The following is a 20,597-nucleotide window of genomic DNA, read 5'->3' on the forward strand; positions in this document are numbered from 1 at the left end:
CATCGTAAAAAAAACGCTGCGGAAGTCTGTCGCCATGGCAGCTTCCCTGCAGTGCCTAAATGCAAGGGGCGAAGCATCCAAACAACACTGAGGAAGAGCGGAAAATTCGGCTTCTTTTGCCATTGCCGTCAACGAACTGGATGTGTTGCAAAGTTTCTTCCGATCTAGGGAGAATGCAAAAGCGGATTGAATCCTGCGGAAGTTATAAAAAAGGCTGTTCGAACCTTGTGTAAAGAAATGCTAATCAACATTTTTATGAAGTGAAACTGTCAATAAATGCCTTTGTACCTCTCATTCAACAGTTATATTTTTCGAAATTAGACAGTTTGAATTGCATCTTTCCCCAGATACAGCTGAATCTGTCACAAGAAACATGGATGCAACGGACAACAGGGAATAAGACATACATTTCACTCATTTGGTTAGCCGCCCTATCTCTTTTAAGCGGACCACTTTTGTAACAAACATCGGGTATAGAAGACATTTGGTAATAAAGGATAAGAAACCTTTGATTATTGATCAAACACCACACTTAAAACAGACACTAACTTTTTTGTGGGGTTTATTACCCACTCTACGGATGTGGCACCATCGCTTGCAAACTGCCACTGTATTCATGTTCAGGAAGAAGGCAAGGCGTGATCACTTTCGTTATATTTATTACGACTGAAACTAACATAGAATGGGCCAGGTAAATGTAAATGGGCCAGGGCATCTGCCTGCACACAGAATGTGAGGAGCATGCAACGGACCTGCTCACTCTACTCCCACACTCAAACACCTCCCTCCAAAAAGGAGCCATCAGTCAGCAGTTTGCACAGCCCCCAGATTATGCCACAAACCAAAGTGCAAGCCTCCACCAGTGCACCACAGTGCGCAACCATAGCCGCCGCTCTGTAGTTGGTATGATTTTTATACAGTCACTGAGCCTCAGGCAAGGAGGGCTGAAAACAACATGATTTTCAAAGCACATTTCATGGTGGTCAGCTTTTGCAACAACAAACTCTACAATCTCAAAAAGGCACTTAGGCACTCATTACTGCTCGTTTTAGCTGCCAGCTTACCAACAATGGCAACTGCTATCTCGCGGGTGTCCTTGCCCGCTGGGTTCACAGCCTGGCAGCGATAGGTTCCTTCATCTTCTCGTCGCACACTCGTCACCTGCAAGGTTTGAGTGATCGTCCAAGCTTTCATAAATCCCTACACACAAGCTGAGCAGTCCATGACTGCATTGTCGCGATCCTCGCTAACAACAAGAGGTTGTGAAAACGAGAACAAGTTGGCATTTTAAAGCATATCATAGTATTTGGTACCGAACTGCAGGCCACAACCAAGTATGGCACTAAATCTCTAGAGAAATAACCATCTTGGTTTGAAGCTTAAAGAAGGTGGGACACCAAGCTAAATACATTAGCATTAATATGGATCTCCATGCGGAATTTATAATCCAGTTTCTTCTCATGCGTTCTGAACAGTGGCAGTGATGTCACACGAGAGTAGAGACTACGGTGAGGCCCCATAAGGCAGACAAAGGGTGCGATATAATTCCTTCGTCATTTTAGTCTGCTCCAACTACACGAGCTTTGGCCAACAGCTCCCCTTCAAAGAGTACAAAGCTTTGCTGCCTGTTCTCAGCGCTTATGTCCTTTCCCAGTTTATGGAAGCTCTCTTGCTGACGTGTTCCTCTTGGGTTATGTTCACTGTCCCTTGAAAAATTAGTGGCCTGCAATTATCTCCAGTAAAATAAGCAGATGCTCGCACATGTGCAAACACACGACAATGGAAGCAACGTCACTGCTAACCTGTAGAAGGCCCGCCTTTGGGTCCACCTGAAATCCATTGACTGTACTCAGGTTGCGGTTTGCCTGAAACAAAGAAATGAAACACCACTTAGGCAGGCAACACACAGATTAAAATTAAATACAGTTGAACCTCAATATAGCAAAGTCATACTAGCAGCCAAGAAATTCGTTAAATCTCAAATTTCGTTACGTCGTGATTCCTATGTTTCAGCAGTCCAAATAAAGTTACATTCTTGAGCACTCCAGGTAGATGGCATTTTGTAAATATAGTAGAATCTCATGATACATTGTTGAACCAAATTGTGCAAAGCTACAAATTCTTAAAATTTCCCTCCCGGCCAGAGTTGGTTATATAAAATATGATACGGTTCAAGATGATGCGAAAAATTTGTGCACCCATGGCGAATGATATGAACGCCGTTCAAAAGGCGTTACCATGTGAAGGGGATAAAAGGTCCAAACGAGCATAGTCGACTTTTGTGGTGGAAAGCAACTGACAAAAAAAAAACAGCAAAAAAAAGCCATTTACATCGAATCTTGAGCACCGAGCTGTGCCCACGCCTATGACAGGCAGTAGAAGCGCGGCCACCGTGGTTTCATATGTACATGACAGATCACACAGCGGTTTGTTCTGGTCTACTGATTGAAGCCCACCAGCAACATGTAGGTACGCATAAAACAGTGCAAGCAAACGCGATCTGTGTGGGCTAAGGTTTTCATTTTCACCTTTTCAAGGAGTCTCCTGGTATGTGCATGCGATGCAGAGGATGTCGTCAAATTAAAAGTGCAGTAAGAATTACTTCGTAAAATAGCAAAAAAAAAATACATGGCTTTCAATAGGAAGATATTTTGGAAATATAAAAAAACGCTTTACATTGCGAATTTCAAGGCGCGACAAGTTCTTCAAACCTGAAGCATAACATCCAAGTGCACAGCAGTCACATCAGTCACCAGACCAGAAAACAGCCATTATTGACTAATTTTAACGGCATCAGAAAGGTTTGTCTTGTGCAGGTGACTTAATCCTTTGGTGAGTATGGTGTTAACTGATGTCAAGAATAAATTAAGAAGAATCAACTCCAGCAAAGTGCTCAGTACCCTTTTTTTTCCTCTCACTATTCCCCCTTCTGGGAACCTCCACTCATGGAAGGAGCATGGTGCTGGTGTTTCAGCTACAAAGCATGCTGCTGTGGAGTGCTCCAGATTACTTCAGACAACAGGGGCTCCTCGCTATGCACTAAATTCTTAGCAACCTTGAAGGAGACAAGCAAGAAAAAAAATTGGCAATGGCTTAGCACAGCTATGCCAGGATATACATAGCTAGAGGTAAGTTTCCCTGGCTGAGCTTGTTGTGGTCACTGTATGTTTAGCAATGAGAGATATATAGGCTCCACCTCGGCGGCTATGCGCCATCTATAACGCTCGGCAGTCTGGCATCTCCGTTTGGCAAGGTGCTCTTCTCTCTGTTCGGGCTTCTGCGCTGCGCTCTTCGCCTTCTTACGCTCATTCTCTCTTTGTTGAGTAGCCAAGTGCCAGGCGACAACCTCAGGATTGCAAGAGTTAATCTTCTCTTGTCTATACCGGCGTTTAGCAGCCGCTGGACTCTCTCTGCATCAATGTCAAACGTTGTGATACAGCCGGCCATTACATCTCTGCCTTTTGTACACAATGCTGCACGTGTGGCGCGCGGTTTGAGTGATAGAGCGGCGAGGCGGCGACGAAGCGCGTGGCTCCGACTGTGGAGGGGGTGCACGGCCGCGGCGAAGGTGAAGCGCACGCCGCACCTGCTGCTCCTTTCCGGTTGCCATTGTAATGGCGCATGTGTACAACTGGCCTCTCCGAGCCACCGCGAAATGCTCGACTGGTAGCCCAGTGAAGCTCTCGCTACAAAAAGCTGACTGCTCTGGCAGAGATATCATCAAAACCAAAACATTTTAATTTTGTATATGCACAGGTTATTTGCACTAAAACCTTGCTTTTGTGCTTCCATCAGCACAAGTATTTTCGATTTTTTTTTTTTTTTCAGAAAGCACACAGCACTCGGTAAATCACAGCAGGACCCCTCACCTGGTCTAGCCAGTAGTACAGAGGGGGTGGATAGCCTTCGGCTGAACACTTCAGGGTGCCCAGAGTCCCCTCCACAAGTTCACTAGTGTCTGGCACTGTTGGCGAGATCTTGGGTTGTGCTGAAAGAAAAAAAAAGTGCACTCTTAGCTCTGGGTTCAAGGAAACTGTACTGAGCAAAATCAGTGCAGAAGTAATGGCTGAAGATTATTTACAAATGTTATTTAAACAATCATATTTAGTGTCATGAAAACCGATGCCCAATCCTGCTTTTCATGGTCCAGACTCATGATGGCATTGTGCGAAAAGATTTGCATGGTTCCTATTGTAGGATACAACTTCAAAAAACAGCAGTTGTTAACAATGAGCCACGATCAGTGGCGCACTGCATTACGCCGCTAGCCAGTCACAAAAGTAAACTTTAATGTGACTTTATTAAACAAGCCAGGTATCAACATTCTAGGGCTAATTTTTTTGTAGTTGTGATTAGCTTTTTGTTTAGGGGCAAGAAAAATTTAATAATGGGCTACTTTTTTGTCATGGTGGAATTCTGTGCTTAGGTCCTAAATGTGGGTAGAACTTCGCTGCAGACTTTAGCTGTATCCGACTATAGTGCATCATCGTATCCAGCGGTGGAACTACCAACAGGCTTCTTGTAGCAGGTTTTATAGCAGAAGGAATTGAAATTTGTAGCAGCAATTTCAGGTTTCGCAGTAGAAAAAAAAGACTGTGTTTTGTGGAAAAAATTCAGCTCTTGCAGCACATAAATAGAGTTGTAACAAAATGTCAGCCTTTGGAGCCACCAAGTTCAGATGTTCACTATGAGCCCTGTCAAACAAAAAAACACCGTAAGCTGACATGCAGTTATTATATAGCATTTTTTCTATCAGTAACACTTTAACCATGCCTGACAGATGACCGGAAACCTTGTGTTTTAGGATGACTGTGTCAATTCGCACAAGTTGGGCTTCTACCGCAAGAGGCAGATTTAGGGTTACTTGACGGCGGAACTTATCTCTGTTCTGTCAAGGCAATGGTTTGGTCTAATACCCTTTTCACAAGCACCTCACACTAGAAGAGCTGAGCACAAGGCTAGGGGAAATCTTGTACTCATTAAAAAACAAATGGGTACCTGGCGGCACTGGGGGTCCAACCCAGCACCTGCAGAATGTGATGGATGGATGGATGGATACGGCTGAACCCTTTACATCGGGCGGTGGCTCAAGCCACCTAGCCGTGTCTTGTGAAATTTTACTCTCGTCTTGCTTTTAGCCACCAATCAGATAACCTTCGCTTGGTTACTTCTAACCTCTTAAAATCCACTTTCCCTTCACTATCCCTAAACCCCAATGCTTTGGGTAAGTCAGCCCCGCTGCTTTCCACTGTAGGGTGAAGCCCTTTACAGAAAAGTATCAAGTGTTCAGCCGTTTCCTCCTCCTCTCCGCACGCAATGCACAAAGTGTCTATCTCCTGGTACGTCTTAGTCCGCAAAACTCCAGTCCTGGCCTCAAACAACAACGAACTTCCCCTACAATTATCATAGATATTTTCTTTGACAATTTCCTGTTTATAGGTCCGGTATGTTCCCAGTGCCGATTTCGTCAGCATCCCTGTTTTCCACAAAGCTCTCTCTGTTCCTTTAACCTTTTTCTTAACCGATAATTGCTGATTTGCCCCCTTACTGCTGTCCAGATATTTGCTTGTCAATTTTCTAGTTCGCTTTCTCCATTTCGTGTCAACATTCTTTATATACATGTATCTGAAAACTTTCCTAGCCCACCGCTTTTCCTCCATCTTTCTCAATCGTTCCTCAAATGCTATCTTACTGCTAGCCTCTCTGCTCTCGAAAGACGCCCATCCCATATCACCCTGTACCCCCTGATTTGGTGTATTGCCATGTGCTCCCAAAGCTAACCTCCCTACTCCCCATTGCCTAATTTCCAGCCTTGCTTGAACATCTGGCCTCATACACAGGACCGCATTACCGAAGGTCAGGCTAGGGACCATCACCCCTTTCCAGATCCCTCTTACCACCTCATACCTATTGTAATTCCACAGTGCCCTATTTTTCATGACAGCTGCATTCCTACTAGCTTTATTCATTACATATTTTTCATGCTCTTTTTCAGGCGGATGAATTGAGCGCCACCTGGTTGGAATTATTGTTGCCTGCAAATTGGCTATTTGGCTTTCGTCCTGAGGATAGCAGCATCATACTGACAGAAATATTTTTATCACGTGGTTTTGAGGACCTGAATTGGCATCAAAAAATTGTGGCATGACTTCCATTCCAGCAAGCGCTTGTTATGGAAAGTTGTCTAATGACTTTGTAGGAACTGATTATGACTTTAGTGACAAAAAAACTTTCTGCCTCCTTCGACAAGGACTGAGTGCTGTCTGCAGTGGTAGAACAATAAAAGGCGGCAGAAAGGAGGTGTAATTTTTTGCAAGACATGCGAGAGGAAGCCTGGCCTCCACCCAGGAGGCTGCTTTGAGAAGAACAAAGTTCGAGCAGAACACGCTCATAGAACACACTATTCAGAATTTTCTGTTTCCATTCCCCTATAATATGTGACACTACCGTGGTAGGACTGCGTAGCCAACTGGTGCCAGTCCAGTCATTTTGTGTGCCTCCTTTTCTTCGTCTATCACACCATCTTCTTTTGTAAATTTCATGTACCAACTAGCCCATACAAGAGCTCTACCTGCAAAAGTTCCACCCCTGCTGTATGTTCTTATGCAATGCCTACGGGCCCTTCATGCTTCAATGAAATAAAATTAAATTGAGTTTATGGCGGTTTAACGTCCCAAAGCGACTCAGGCTGTGAGAGACACCGTAGTGAAGGGCTCCGGAAATTTCGACCACCTAGGGTTCTTTAACATGCACTGACATCGCAGAGTACACGGGCCTCCAAAATTTCGCCTCCATCGAACTTCGACCGCCGCGGCCGGGATCGAAAAATTAAATTGAATTAAATCACTGAAAGCTTTCAGGCAGTTTATGGGCAAATGAAAGTGAGAGGCATCCAAGATTCAGAGGTAAAAAAAGAAATTGCAAGTGGGCATCCTCGGACATTTGCATTGCACTCAGATTTAACAGAGAATAACTGTTCCTGGCACTGTTCTGACAGCTTACTCAAATCTATCAAATCACCTTATCCTTTACAGACAAGTGTTTTATTATTTGTCCAAAGGAAAATGGAACAGGATTCAAGGAAAGAAGCTTGTCAATATTAGAAAAAATAAATCTTGGGCCTTGTCCAGCCACACACAAAATGCAGAGAACATATGCGACCAACCAGATCAGCGCACAAGGTTTGACTGCACACTGGTCTATCGACAGGGTCTGCTCCAGGATGCCAAAAGCACTGCAGCCGCCAACCCAAAGAAGCCGAAGCAAGACAAGAAAAGTAAGATAGCACACACACGAAGATTCAGTCAGGAAAACTCACTGTAGACATCAACGGTGATGTTGCGCTTCTGGAATTTTCCTGTGACTGAGACCATGGCCGAGACTATGTATGTCCCGCGGTCGATGTCCTGGGCAGACTGCACGGAGATGCCGTCGTCGCTGCCTTCATAGCGCTGAAGGTCGAGGTTCTCGTGGTCCTTGAACCACCGTACCAACGGCACGGGGTTGCCACGCACACGACATCGCACTTTGCCTGGCTGGCCCAGGATGAGGTGCTGATGCTGGGGGCAGTCCTCCCATGTGATGTCGTCTGCACAAGAAGCACAAGGGTGCAGAACAAAAAGCTGATGACCATTTCTGCTACGAGAGAAACCAGCAATAGCAGACATGCATTGCTACAAAACGCCCTCCTCCTTTCTATACCAATGGGTGGATGGAAGGATAGAAGATAGGAGTGTCCGCTCTGAAACAGGGTGGTGATGGCATGCCACCATGCTTGGCTGTGTTTTTTCTTTTTTTTATATATATTCTTAAAGGAATCCATAAAACTTAATGGCGTTAACTAGAAATTTTCCATTATTTTTTAAATACAATTTTTAATCCTGAACTTCTAACCTAACATCACTGCCCACTTTTGAGCCACCAAGCTGTCAATTGCTTTTTGCTAACTTCTACCGCAGATCCATTCACATGCCCTTTGTTATCTCTGACCCTAAAGGCCTCAGGGAGAGTGACTAGGCCTGCATTGACATCCAGGTGGATACTGCCACATTGTACAAGAAATTCATTGTTTCTACGCATTTACCACATGCTGCACATGTCCACTGCATATGTGAATGCGCCAGTGTGCACTAGTGCCTTTTCCCATTGGGGCTGTGGCACCTCATCCCCACCGCCGCCATGTCATACCGCACCTGCCAGATATCTCAACCTCCGTGCCGCACCTCTCCCCCTTCCTACCCTCCTACACCCCCTCAATGTATGCACTTCTACACCAACATCGCAGATCTCCCATTGCATTAACCACTGACGCTGTAAAAGGCTGCATGGATAAGGATTGGAGGGTGTCACCGTGAACTCAATACTGCAGGATCTGTTGCAATAGTGACAAATGTGGCCATCTGCACATGCATGTGAAGATGCAGAGCCACAGATAACACACACACTTGTGCCTATGAAACAAAACAATGATGCGGCTGCTAAATAGTGGCTGTCTCCAGACTCTCCTACACCAGCCCTAATCTGTCCATGTTACCACTCAGTGGAGCTTGTTTGATGGTTACAACCGCAATTCATGTAACGAGTGCTGCCATTTTTTTGTTTTCTGGCTGATGAATGGTCAAAGCTAAACTGCCCAGCAATCGGCACTGAGAGTCCTAAAGATGGGCTAGTACATATTTGACAATAAAGGCCCCAAGCAAAGAATCCTATTATCGACAAGAAAGAGGCCGAGAGAATGTACTTACGGTAAAATGTGATGTGAACAGTGATGGAGAGGGGAATGGTGCTTCCGTAGAGAGCACTGCATGTGTAGGACCCACTGTCCTGTGGGGATGGGCTGTCGAAAGAGAGGATGTAGCTATCGGCCGTTGAAACCGCTCGTATGCCCTCTTGGCTGCAATGAGAAAAGGAAAGAAGGGCCACGTGTTACGCACAGCAGTAAAACAGTCACAACAAACTGACTACTTGGCCACTATCAGTGAGCAACGACTCATTGCTCTACTGATTTAATAAGACAAGAAGAGGTGAAAGTTCCATCACTCTCTCTCTCTCTCTGTGAGAGAAAATGTGTGCAAATATATCAACAACACTTCTTCAGATATTTCTCAGTGTTTACGCGCCAAGGTTGCAACCACATTTCAAGGCATGGTAGAGGGCAGAGCGAGACAACGATTTCGATCACCATGCACTTCCAAACGTGCAGCAAAATATCAGCACATTCACATTTTTGCACTTAACTTTCACTGAAATGAGGCCACCTTGAGATGCACTGATGTCAAACACAAGTTCAGCACCAGAAGGTCAGAGTCACCATTCTGAGGAAATGATTTGTTTGGACATGGCATACTGTTGCCGAAACCCTTCTACAAAAGTTTAAAAGTGAAGTGAGAAGAAAAATGGCTGAAGGCCACCGAGAGGCTCCTAGGCCTCCTAGTGCTCCTAGTGTCAAGCAGGCACAGTGTCTCAGTTGTTTTTCCAGCTCCCAAGAAACTTGGGAAGCTGTGTCCATGCATCTGCAGTGGCAAGAAACTTGGATGCCAGAAAGGGTAAAGGTTCTAGGTAAAGTTTGGACACGGCTAGTTTGGAAGCCTTTCACGTTAAAAAATATGATAGCCCGTGCTTTAGCCCATCTTTAGCTTTGTATGTGACTAAATTGACTTTTTGTAAGCAGCTATCTGATAGCTCGATTTAAAAAAAATTTAATATAAATCCTTGTATGACACCACTGTGTGCCTGCGCATGCGTTTTGCTTGCCCTGCTGCATTTCATCACACAGCATTTCTGCTGACAAATAAGCCATGGCCTTCCGTCAATAAACCAGTCGTGAGTCAACAGGTGAGTATTGTCTTTCTTGTGGTGTGCTGCTACAAATTACAAGACCAATTCGTGGTTGGATATAAATATGCAGACATGAGCATAAACTTGTCATGATGCCATAATTACTCAAAGGGAAAAGTTGTACATTATATCTGACATTTTCGTTTGCACTGCTGTTCAATGGTAAAATTAAAGTGTTGTGCAAAGACCTACAATGCCAAAATTTACAAGGAAATGTCTCACAGCAAGTACCACATTACCGACACGTCTCAAAATGTTTATCATGAAATTCTGTAGACTGAAAATTCGCTCAAACTTCTTAAAATTGCACTGCCAGCAGTTCTGACAATTCCCCCAGAAATCCACATCTCTCCCCCTTCCTGCGAACTGTCCATTTGTGCGGTATTCACGCAGGTGAGCCCGGCGCAGAGGGATGTGCATAACGTCGCCAACTAGCGTAACTCCATCCACTGTGCCGCATACATGCGGTGTTGAGAACAGCGTCACCAATTAAGTTTCTTCTAAAAGCAGCCAGCACCGCTGTTTCTCCAGGTTGGTTCCGAGCATTCCCCATCTACTCGACAATGACTGCTCCCAAGCCTGCCGTAATAGACGGCCCGGAGAGAACCAGGTTCACATTTGGCTTCAATCGCCGTCCTTTGCCTGGTCAGAGTGCGACAGTCTTCGATCCAAAAGAACAACAGGATGAAGTTGGAGCACAAAAGGGCCTCGTTTCTGGTGGCTCTTTGGTGTGCCGAGCACCGCGGCGGGCTGCCGGGCATCATCCCCAAACGTCGCGAACGTGTCTAAGGACAAAGGTCAAGTTTCTGCCTTTTTTTCCCGACCCCGCGTTCTGGCCTTGCGCATAAGTGTAATGAACAGGAGCCGCCAACACGTGTGGACTACCAGCTGGCTAGAGAACAACAAGCGGACATACCACAGTCGATGCTACCTTGTGGGCATCCTCCTCAACCTCAACACTTGGCAGGGGTGTGTCCACAAGTGAGAGGAAGTATGATTGTAGGCAAAAGTGAACATGATAGGCCATTCCAGGTCATCCTTTACCTAGGAACTTAAGGGAATGAGAGCAAGAAGTGCTGCCAAGGGACTCTCCTGTTTGCTTTTGACCTTGCACAAATTTGAATAAACCCAATTGTTTTCTTTCACCCATTACGCAGATCCTTCACTTGAGGGCACGCCCGTCATGGTGGAAAGGGCTTCAACTCGACCAAGGTTCTGTCAAGCAGCACTCCCGAACCCCGCATTCCAACAGCGGGCAGCAGGGAGCCGAGGGGGACATACAATGCGGACCGCCGGCTAAAACAGCTTCATTCAGCTCATTGATCGGCAGGGAAGTATTTTTGCGGAAATCAATATTTTAGTGTCTTTGACGCATGGCAGCATTCCATACTGCTTCCAGATATTGAAATCTTAATTAAAATCGAATTTCAGAACCTTTCTCTCCGTTGTAAGGGTAGGCACGTTGCATGTGGCTCAAAATGGCGCCTCTCGATTTTACAATAGGTTATAGTGCTCTACAAAAAAGTGTCGCCCCCCTTACAAAGGAACGCTGGCGCCCTACGTCCAGCAGAGAACGAGCTGAAAATGAAGCACGTGAAGGAAAATTTGTTGGAGGCACTTAGATATCTCTTAACTGCGGGAAGGCGAAAGCTGTTAGCGACTCATTGCAGTGATCTGAATTTCCCACGTTTGAATTCATTTCCCGACAGAGGAGAAGAGCAGCTGGCGCGAGCGTGGCACCACGTGACCTAGGTGGCGATGTAACGGACGGACGGTCACCGACCTAGGTCACGTGGCCAAGGTGGCGATGTAACGGATGGACAGTCACCGCGAGTATGAGCCATTAAAGGCTATCGCCTTAAAAACCTAATTGCCAAGAGATCTCCTAACTGCGGGAAGGCGAAAGCCGTTTGCGACTCAATGCACTGGTTTGAGTTTGCCGCGCATGAATTCATTTCACCGCAGAGGAGAAGAGCAGCTGGCGCGGGGGTGGCAGAGAGATCACGTGACCTCACAAGCTTGTCACGTAACCTAAAATGCAACGGACGGATGCGAGCATGAGCCGTTAAAGGCTGTTGCCTTAAAACGCAGCTAGGGAAGGGGATACTGGACAGTTCGTGGCGGCCTTGCAAACGGTCTCACCACCGCAGAAGCTTTGCAGAAGCCTGTATAGCAACACCGTGTATTATCAAAGGCACGAAGCTTTTCGTGAAGTGATGCACAGTCACCCTCCTCGCCTAGGGAGGAATACAATGCTCGTGCGAATGCCACTTGAGTGGCTGGACCTTTCACAAACCGTTCCCCATATGACAGCTTTGGTCAACAATGTATTTTTTTTTTCTTTTCGATATTATTCACTCAGAATGCTGTCGTCCTAGTCACATTTACAGCGATAACATCCGATGGCAAACAGGTATTGCTTGCAACTGAGAACAAATAGTAGATAAAGTACAAAGCATAAAGGCCAACAGGTAGAGAAATACTCGGGATCCTCAACATGAAGCAAATATTGCCCCGAATCTTTGCAGTGTTTGTTCATTCTTCAAACCTGCTGCCACGCCGCTTTATCGCTTTGTTTGCGATGCAAGATGCGACCAGATTTATCTCGATTGATCCAGGCACAGCTGATTCTACGTTGTTCCAGAATGTTCTAGTAACTTTGCACGCTTTATCTCGAAAGTTCGCTATCCGCTTTAAATTGAGCACGGCCGACACCGGCGAGCATTCTGTTGCTACACCCAGCACGCTTGTTGCTACGCCGCCGCCGAGTGATTCAGTCCACTGTGGGCACAAGTAAGCCCAAATAAAGAGTTTTGTCTAGACACCATTTTCGTACCCTTCCTGCTCTCCAGACTGCAGTCATCACTTCGTGACAATATTCGCAGTGAAACCATTGCTGTGGTGCGCAGCAGCAAGTTGTAGAGAGTATGTGTTGCCTTGACAAAGATGCAATGAGTAAGCGATTGAGTGAGGCATATAAATGACCATGGCCATTTGGCAAAACAAGCTGGAACATGATAGTGGCAAAGGCTACGGTCTCAAAATCACCCAGATGGTCCTGCGGATGGCTTTAAGCTGTTCAGACAGATGCTCATTTCATCCCTACTACTACATCCCAAACACACATCGCTGACAACACTTGCCCATCTGTCTTATACAGCAAAAGGAAAAACAATACAAAAATGGCATTTCCCGCGTTATCAGGGGGCCATGCTGCCCAGACTTCGGGGCAGTAAGATAAGGAGCAAACACGCCTGACAAGGCTTATAAACTGCGGGCAGATGGTGAGGAAAACGACCAACTCTGGAGTTCGACGCCGCCGCTGCAAACGCGGAACAGAACGGACAGACGGAAAGTGCCTTCAGAAGAAACGGTCACCGCTTAGAGCGTGTATCGACAGTGGAGTGTGGAATTTATCGGCGCTGCTACGCGCGCTTAATTAATAAACTCAGTTGGTAGTAGGTGCTCTGTCTGTCTTCCTGTGTTCGTTCCCTTGCGCCGTTCAGCTTTACGTTCGCTAGCCAGTTGTCAACAAGTCGCCTAACCAACTCGTTCCACAACTTCTTGTCATACTGCACGAACGGCAGATAAACAAGACAGGTTGCTGCTGGGAACTAGAACAATGATCAAACAGAATTTCCTGGAGTCACCGCATCACCCAAGGCTAGCACTTTGCGGTGATTCACCGCTTTTGTGCCTTTTGTGCTTGGAAACGTAGTTTTCAGAGTGCAAAAAAGAGTTTTCTTTCTTCGCAATGCTGTCTGCCGTGGTACGGCATCTTGCAGGTGGACGCATACAAACGGGCAGGATGGCAGTGCGGCCACCGTGGTAGAAGCCCGTTTCCTACGATCCCCTTCCGCATTCTTGTGAGCAAGCGTGCACTTCTGACGAACGCGGCCATGCAGGAAGTCGAAAGGAATGCCTTCTGTAGAGGCTGCCTCGGCCGCGAAATCCAGTAGTTTTTTGACGGGGAGAAGGGGGGGGGGGGAACCATCCGTGCAGGAGCCGGCAAACGAGTGTGCCAGTTGCTCGCGTGAACATGCCGCCGTCGTTTTCGTGCCGCCGAGGAAGTGACCTGATCGCGATGATTGAAAAGAGGCGCTGCTTATGGGACATAACAGACCCAAAATACCAACGGTGTGATCTGAAAGAGTCTTCGTTTCAAGATATTGCTATTAAAAAATGCTGGGACCAGATTTCACGGGTGAGCGTGAGTTACCTGCCCAGCTATTTTTGAATTTGAGATGAACAAGAAAGCAGCGCTGCATTTCTTTTTCTCTAAAATAGCGGTCAGAACAATTTTACTGGGTTCCCATTTCATTGCAAGAGTGATGCGTATAATTATACATTTTCTTTAGTACTCTGAGAGGGTGAAACAAACTATAAATCTGCCGAGATTGTGAAGCGATTTGTAGTGACGTGTAATTATGGTATGTAATACGTGCAGAAAGCCAGCTGAAGCAGTAATGCATTGTGGAACAGCAGCGCCAAATAAATGCGTAGAAGTAGGCAGAGGACACGGATAGTAGACGCATGTAGCCCGCGCTTAATTCTCTCTCATGAAGTTTTCAAAACCGCCTTGCTCAGGCGCCCTTCGCAGCCAGTCCATCATCTACTTGGAGCGCGGTTTCTTCTGCGGTGGCGGCTCGTTGCCTGAGTTAGAATCGTTACTGGTCAGCAGCAGCGCAGTCATAGTTTGTCCGATATTCTGCAAAACTGCCACTAGTTACGGTAGCGCAAGGTGCCTCCAGTTTCCGCCGCGGGGAACGCAACGGAACAAGTTTTTTCTGGTGACAAGAGTTTCTGAACAAGTGGCGCACATGTGGCCTGGCCGACACATGCAGGCGTGCGACCGCGACGCATTCCCAATCGAACAGCATTTAAGAGAGCCCTACACCTACCCTAAATACCTCAACCGAAAAACTCCTCCAGTTAGGCCTACACAACACGATAGGTGAGCTTATTGAGGCCCACCGGCAGACACAATACATACGTCTCGCGAGAACCACCACCGACAGACATCCTACACACCCTCGACATCAGGATACCAGCCACGGATCCCACACAGCTCCAGGTCCCCCACCACATTCACCGCGAACTACTTATTAAGCCTCTCGCCAAAAACATGCACCCCACCTACCATGAACCCCGCCGCAGAGCTCGCGCACGGGTGCTCCACAAACACTATGGCACGGAACCGGATGCCGTGTGAGTGGATGCTGCATGCACAGGCGAGGACGTGGTTGTAGCCATCACGAACCTCTCCATACAACCGATTGCCACCCTTCACATATCCCCCACTGCCACTTTGGAGGAGGCTGAAGAGGCCGCCACTGCCCTAGCCATCACGCTAACGGAGGCCCGGTATATACTATCAGAATCTAAAACTGCCATACTGAATTTCGCTCGCGGTATAGTTCACGTCCCTGCATTTTGCATACTGAACTCCCTTGCCGCACACCCACCCCGCCACATGGAGCATATATGGGTGCCTGCCCACTCCGGGAATCCCGGAAACGAGGCTGCCAACGCTGTAGCCCAAAGTTCTCTCAACCGCGCACCGGCTGCCTCCGATCTGGGGTTCTCACGGGAGCGCATGCATTGCTTCAGTGAACTGACGCAGGCCTGCAAAGCCGAGCGTCGGCTGTACCCCCCATCCTATCCCTCCCTCGACAATTATCATCAGACACTTTGGAGGCGGCTCCGAACACGCACTTTACCCTCCCCTTATATACGCTCGCGCTATCACCAAGTCCACACGAACCCTTCCTGTAACCTCTGCCACCACTCCAAAGCCACTCTCGATCATATCCTTTTCATCTGCCTGGAGGATCCTCCACCAGGGGACCTGGAGCACCTTACCACTTGGGCGGGGAGGGGGGAACTTGGGAGACGCTACTGCGCTCCGAGGACCCGACCAAGCAAGCCATCGGCACAGGCCGGGTTGCCAACATCACGAGCCTCCGGGACATGAACGTTTGAGTGCAGTGGGGCCGTGCGGGAGCCCAAGGACCTGCGTGTCCTAAACTCCCCTGTGTCTATTGAAGTGTGACCGTATTGCAACCCAAAGAAACTACTGTATTGTAGGACCGACTGGCCGACTGTTTCCGCAGTGCGACTCGGCCATAAGAGAAGGAAGGTAGGAGGAGGTATAGTAACGCACAGGCCGTCCACAGTACCTTCCAGCAAACGGAATACACGCAGCTTTCGGAACTCGAAATTCGCTCGCTCGTTGGGAATGCGGTCTGAGACAAAGCGGTGTGCTGTACAGGTCGCGCAAGGGCGCTATTCAGTTCGTGCCTGCATGTACTAGGGAGCTACCAAGCCTTTTCGAGATTTCTGCGTTCTGGAAACTTCTGTGGGCACCTGTAAACTGACCCGGCGCAGCAGCATAGGCGCCGCTTGCATTTCTCTTCCATCGTAACGCGGCTGCCAGGCATGGAATATGGGCTCAGCAGCCAAGGCCCATGACCACTGTGCCACAGCGGTGGGCATCTCTAACCAAGTCATGAATAAGGCACACGACAGCTTGCCCTTGGCACCAAGAAGGTGCATGTCTGGCAAGTTCCAGTCGGGGTCGTCGTATACGATTCCGCTGCCGACCGCAGTGGGTGAAGGAGGAGAGGGAGGTTGCTTAACATATCTCCATTCCCATTTTACGAGGACGCCCGAAAAAGCCTGGCAGGACAGTTCCCGCCTTCGTAACCATTAAATCAGCTACCATCAAGAACATCCACTTCATGATGGTTAGACAGAAGAAAGGGTTGGTGTCGCCGATTTATGTAAAAAAAAAAGATAAACGTACGTCGATTTCATTTTTTGCAATTTGGTTGCAACCGAAAAGGTCAATATACGGTCACTGACCAGGAGTTTAAATTTTTCACAAGAAAGAATTAATACGGTGCGGAAGCCAGCTGCACGGTGAGACAACGGGATCGTAGGCATTGCTCGCTCTTTACACAAACACCGGGTGCAGACCGAGACACTCCACTAACTAGTCAAGCTTCATACTGGGGCATAGCCTTCTGCTCACCGACTCATCACTTATCAGAACATCAACTTGGCTGAGGAGCTTTCACGTGGCAGGTAAGGATACAGACAATCTTTGTGAGCAAACAAGCCACCGTCAACTCGAAAAACTGCCGTGTTCTGGCTTCTTCGACGGTGCAGTATGGCACTTACACCACTGCCGTCATCCCTCTGACCACGTGATCGGAGGCCCTCTGACTCCTTCCGGGATTCGGCCGCGGTCACTTTTCCTTGCTTTTATCAATTGAAGCTTTGTTTTTATTAAGAGCTTACCGCTTTCATAGTTTGTTTCATTAAACAGGGAGTGACCAGTGTGTCGCACTTCCCCTTAGCACAGCTAGGTAAACCTATTCCGACATGAAGGCAACTGGGGTTCATTAATATGCACTCACATCGCACAGCATATGGGCGCAGCCAGGATTCGATCCCGCGACCACGGAATCGGCCCTAACGCCAAAGCCACTCAACCGTCGTGGCGGGTAATTGCTGTCTGCATATGCAGTGACAAAATAACCGAGCAAACAAACAACGTTGTATGCCGGAGAAAGGCCGCCCGCTTGCTTCGAACAGGCGAAATGCTAATCAAGGCTCATTTATATCATCACCGTTGCTTTCCTGCAACCACCGGTTACTAAGCTTTGTCGCGTGTAAGTAGACTAAGAAAAGTTCATCGCAAAACTCGCAACCTCAGCTGGAAAAAAGAAAAAAAAAGGAAACATCTCTTCATTCCTTCGTTTCCCGCGGTATGCCTTCCAGACACCTGCCTAGCTCAAAGCAACAGACGCACAACGACTCGATCGCACGGTCAGCAGAGATCGAAGGCGATAAAACGACGCCCCTTGCCTTTTATACACGCGCGCATCCCGACAGACTAGCAAGCAGTAAACACTGCCGACGGCAGTATAGTTTCGGATTCCGGCGAGGCGCGCCATCGGAGATTACTGGAAGTCGCTCTCGCGCTGCCAAAATGTTCGACTGGGAAAGGGTTTGTCAGCGCGAGCGAGCAGGATAACCGACGCGCAGTTCGAATGTTCGTTACCGCAGACGATTTGCATACGAAAACTTTTTTCTGTTTCTTTTCCAGCGGAGCTCCAAACATCTTGCAGGGAACAAACACCGGCCGAAGGCTCGGCCGGAAACTACTTAAGACTGAGCAAATAGTTCGGCACCGCGATCCTCCAATTTACTCACAACTTGTGCGAAGCTGCTCTGTAGCTGTTCTCTAGCTTATGCAATCATCAACGGCTGATTGCGCGGGCCTGCAGTATAGCAGAAGTTATCGTAGTCCTGGACTGAAGATGATCGATGTGCGCAAAACAGACGAACCATATATACACGGGAGAAACACAAGGCCTGGCGCAAATGTGTTATCATGCACCAACTAGGCCCAACAGAGGTGTTATCGGAGTCCTGGACTGAAGACCTGGCCAACGACGGCCGACCTCCGCCCAAGCCACCTTTCCTTTCAATGAAATAAATTTTGGAGCGAAAAGCTGCACTTCTCGCAGGCAACGCTGGAGGTCAAATGACGCTTGGATTTCACCTCTAGCTGGAGGCTCGCCGCAGGTGTGGCTGTGATGTCACACCACGTGGCTTGTCGCTGCTGTTACCGCTCGTTCCGCCGCTGCGCCGACCGCTCGCTCTCGCCAGTTGTGCCACGTGAATAACCGCGTTATTCGCTCTTGCTGAATAAAAGAGAGCCAGAACCGGTTACCGGGGCGAGTTCGACTGAGCATTGCAGGCGCCTTCTAGCGATCCCTACGACAGAGAGCGTCACAAAGCCGCGTTAGCTAGAGATAAGTCGAGAAAGCGGGCTCGTCAAGTTGATGAAACCGATTGAGAACGGGCAGTACGTCTGGAGAAGTAGCGACACAGGCAACAAACAAGAGTGTCCCAAGCGGATAAGGGCAGCGGGTGCTGCCAACGTCTCCATGTCGGTATTGGCCACTGGTTCGGTTGTGTTTCTCTCCGTACAACCTGGCTCGGCCGAGCTGAACCACATCCAAGGCTCTTAGCGTTTGTCCTGTCTGGATTCCTTCTGTGTATGTTTTTTATCGTGCGCTAGCCATTATGTCGAGTTGAGCCACAGCCGTTTTGAAGCGATAAGCTTCACTACGCTAGGCAACTCCGCGCTTTGCGCTAGCCGGCGTATGTCGGAGCACGAGTGACGTCACGCACGGCGCAGGTGGCCGCCGCCGACTCAGTCGCCTCACCAATCGCCGCTGCCGCGCGAGACGTCACGCGCGGCGCAGGAGGCCACTGCCGCGCGCTATGCGTCATCGTTTGACGTTCGCCGCAAGCGCGTTTTGAAGCGAGAAGCTTCACTGTGCTAGTCTTTTTTTTTTTGTGTGTGCTAGTCCTTCGTCTTGTGTCCCGTTCGTGTTGCGCTGAGAGCGAAAATGAAGCTTCACTACGCGGGTAAGAGCCGAGCTTCGCGTGAGCCGGACTGGTGAGTTATGCGCATGCGCGAAAACGAGTGACGTCATGCGCAGCGCAGGTGGTCGCTCCTCACCGCTGCCGCAGGCGTCGCCGCCGCCGACTCCGTCGCCTGACCTTTCGGCGCAGCCACGCGCTACTGCACATGTGCGTCATGTGCATGCGCAAGGAGGCTATATAATGCGCTTGCCAGAGAATAGGCGTGCGCACTCGACATGGAAGGGAAGGAGAGTGCGGCTGCTGCTAGACTACGCGGAAAAGCTGAGAAACTAAATTCGTCCGATCCAGAAGTACTCGCTTGGGAGTTGGCTGCACAACAGCGAAAAAAATGATAAAGCCAAAGCTAAACGTGCAGCCGAAACGCCTGAACAACGGAAAATACGCGTTGCATAACTGAAGCTTTTCGCTTGTATATCCAGGCTTAACCAGAGCTAAGCCACTGCCTATTTTTTTTTTCACCACCACCCCACCTCAATCCCGGATGGCCATTTTTGTAAAACAATGTCGGCTATTATGCACGGCAATATATGCTAAGCTGCCGTGATTAAAGTAAAAAAGCAGTACCTACTGCTCGCCGTTTTATCACAATTCCTGGCATGTCTCTGAGCAGACAGCTGTCGCCGGCAACGAAAATTCCTCTATGGTGCCGGTCACGTGATACTATGCATTTACAGGCATTGCGATACGGCTTCAGCCAAGCAAAGGCCGAAACCGAGGCCTGGTCGAAGCTTTCGCGCCCCATTCATTTATTTATTACAGATAGCTCAACGACCCTTGGGTGAGGGCTTTACACGAGGGGCCATCCTGCGGGCGGCAGGATGACGCTAGTAATTATTACAGGAGCAATTTGTCTACGCCGCACGATGGCGCCAAGAAATTCGTATGGCGCAAATGGCACAGCTGTTCCACATCTACTGCAGTACTGCCACGCGACTCAGTAACCTGGCACTGATACCAGACCGTAGCATGTGTGCAGTCGGCGTCAATTTGAAGGTGGCCGCCTTCGCGCCGGCCGGAAAGGCTATGCCCCTCATTACAACTCCAAAAAGTAGAGAACACCGCCCGTGTCTGCTAAGTGATATGCAAAGAGGACACCCCCCCGAAGAAAAACAAAACTTTCAAGGTGCACAAAACAGGAATCTGAACCCGTCTTTTTACCGCGGCAACTCGATCTACATACTCCAAGCATTCTTAGAAACTTGGAATTATTGTCCAGTGCTGCGAATTTCCCTATTAAATCTAACTAGACATCTCGGCTTTTTTGTAGAACTCACCTCCGAAAGTAGGAGGGGTCA

General features: G+C 48.2%; 1 protein-coding gene across 7 annotated transcripts in view; it reads right to left on the bottom strand.

Moving 5' to 3' along the window:
* Fas2 (neural cell adhesion molecule fasciclin 2) overlaps positions 1-20,597 on the bottom strand; it is a 143,706-nt gene that overhangs the window by 48,871 nt on the left and 74,238 nt on the right. For all 7 annotated transcript variants that reach the window (XM_077628010.1, XM_077628009.1, XM_077628006.1 and 4 more), the window contains exons 3-7: positions 8,745-8,893; positions 7,319-7,588; positions 3,870-3,988; positions 1,803-1,865; positions 1,065-1,161 (exon numbers count right to left, since the gene is read on the bottom strand). In XM_077628010.1, the coding sequence (XP_077484136.1) occupies positions 1,065-1,161; positions 1,803-1,865; positions 3,870-3,988; positions 7,319-7,588; positions 8,745-8,893 (698 nt within the window). The remainder of the gene's footprint in view (positions 1-1,064; positions 1,162-1,802; positions 1,866-3,869; positions 3,989-7,318; positions 7,589-8,744; positions 8,894-20,597) is intronic.

The sequence above is a fragment of the Amblyomma americanum genome, chromosome 6, assembly GCF_052857255.1.
Source record: "Amblyomma americanum isolate KBUSLIRL-KWMA chromosome 6, ASM5285725v1, whole genome shotgun sequence".
In the NCBI taxonomy this organism is placed as follows: Eukaryota; Metazoa; Arthropoda; class Arachnida; order Ixodida; family Ixodidae; genus Amblyomma; species Amblyomma americanum.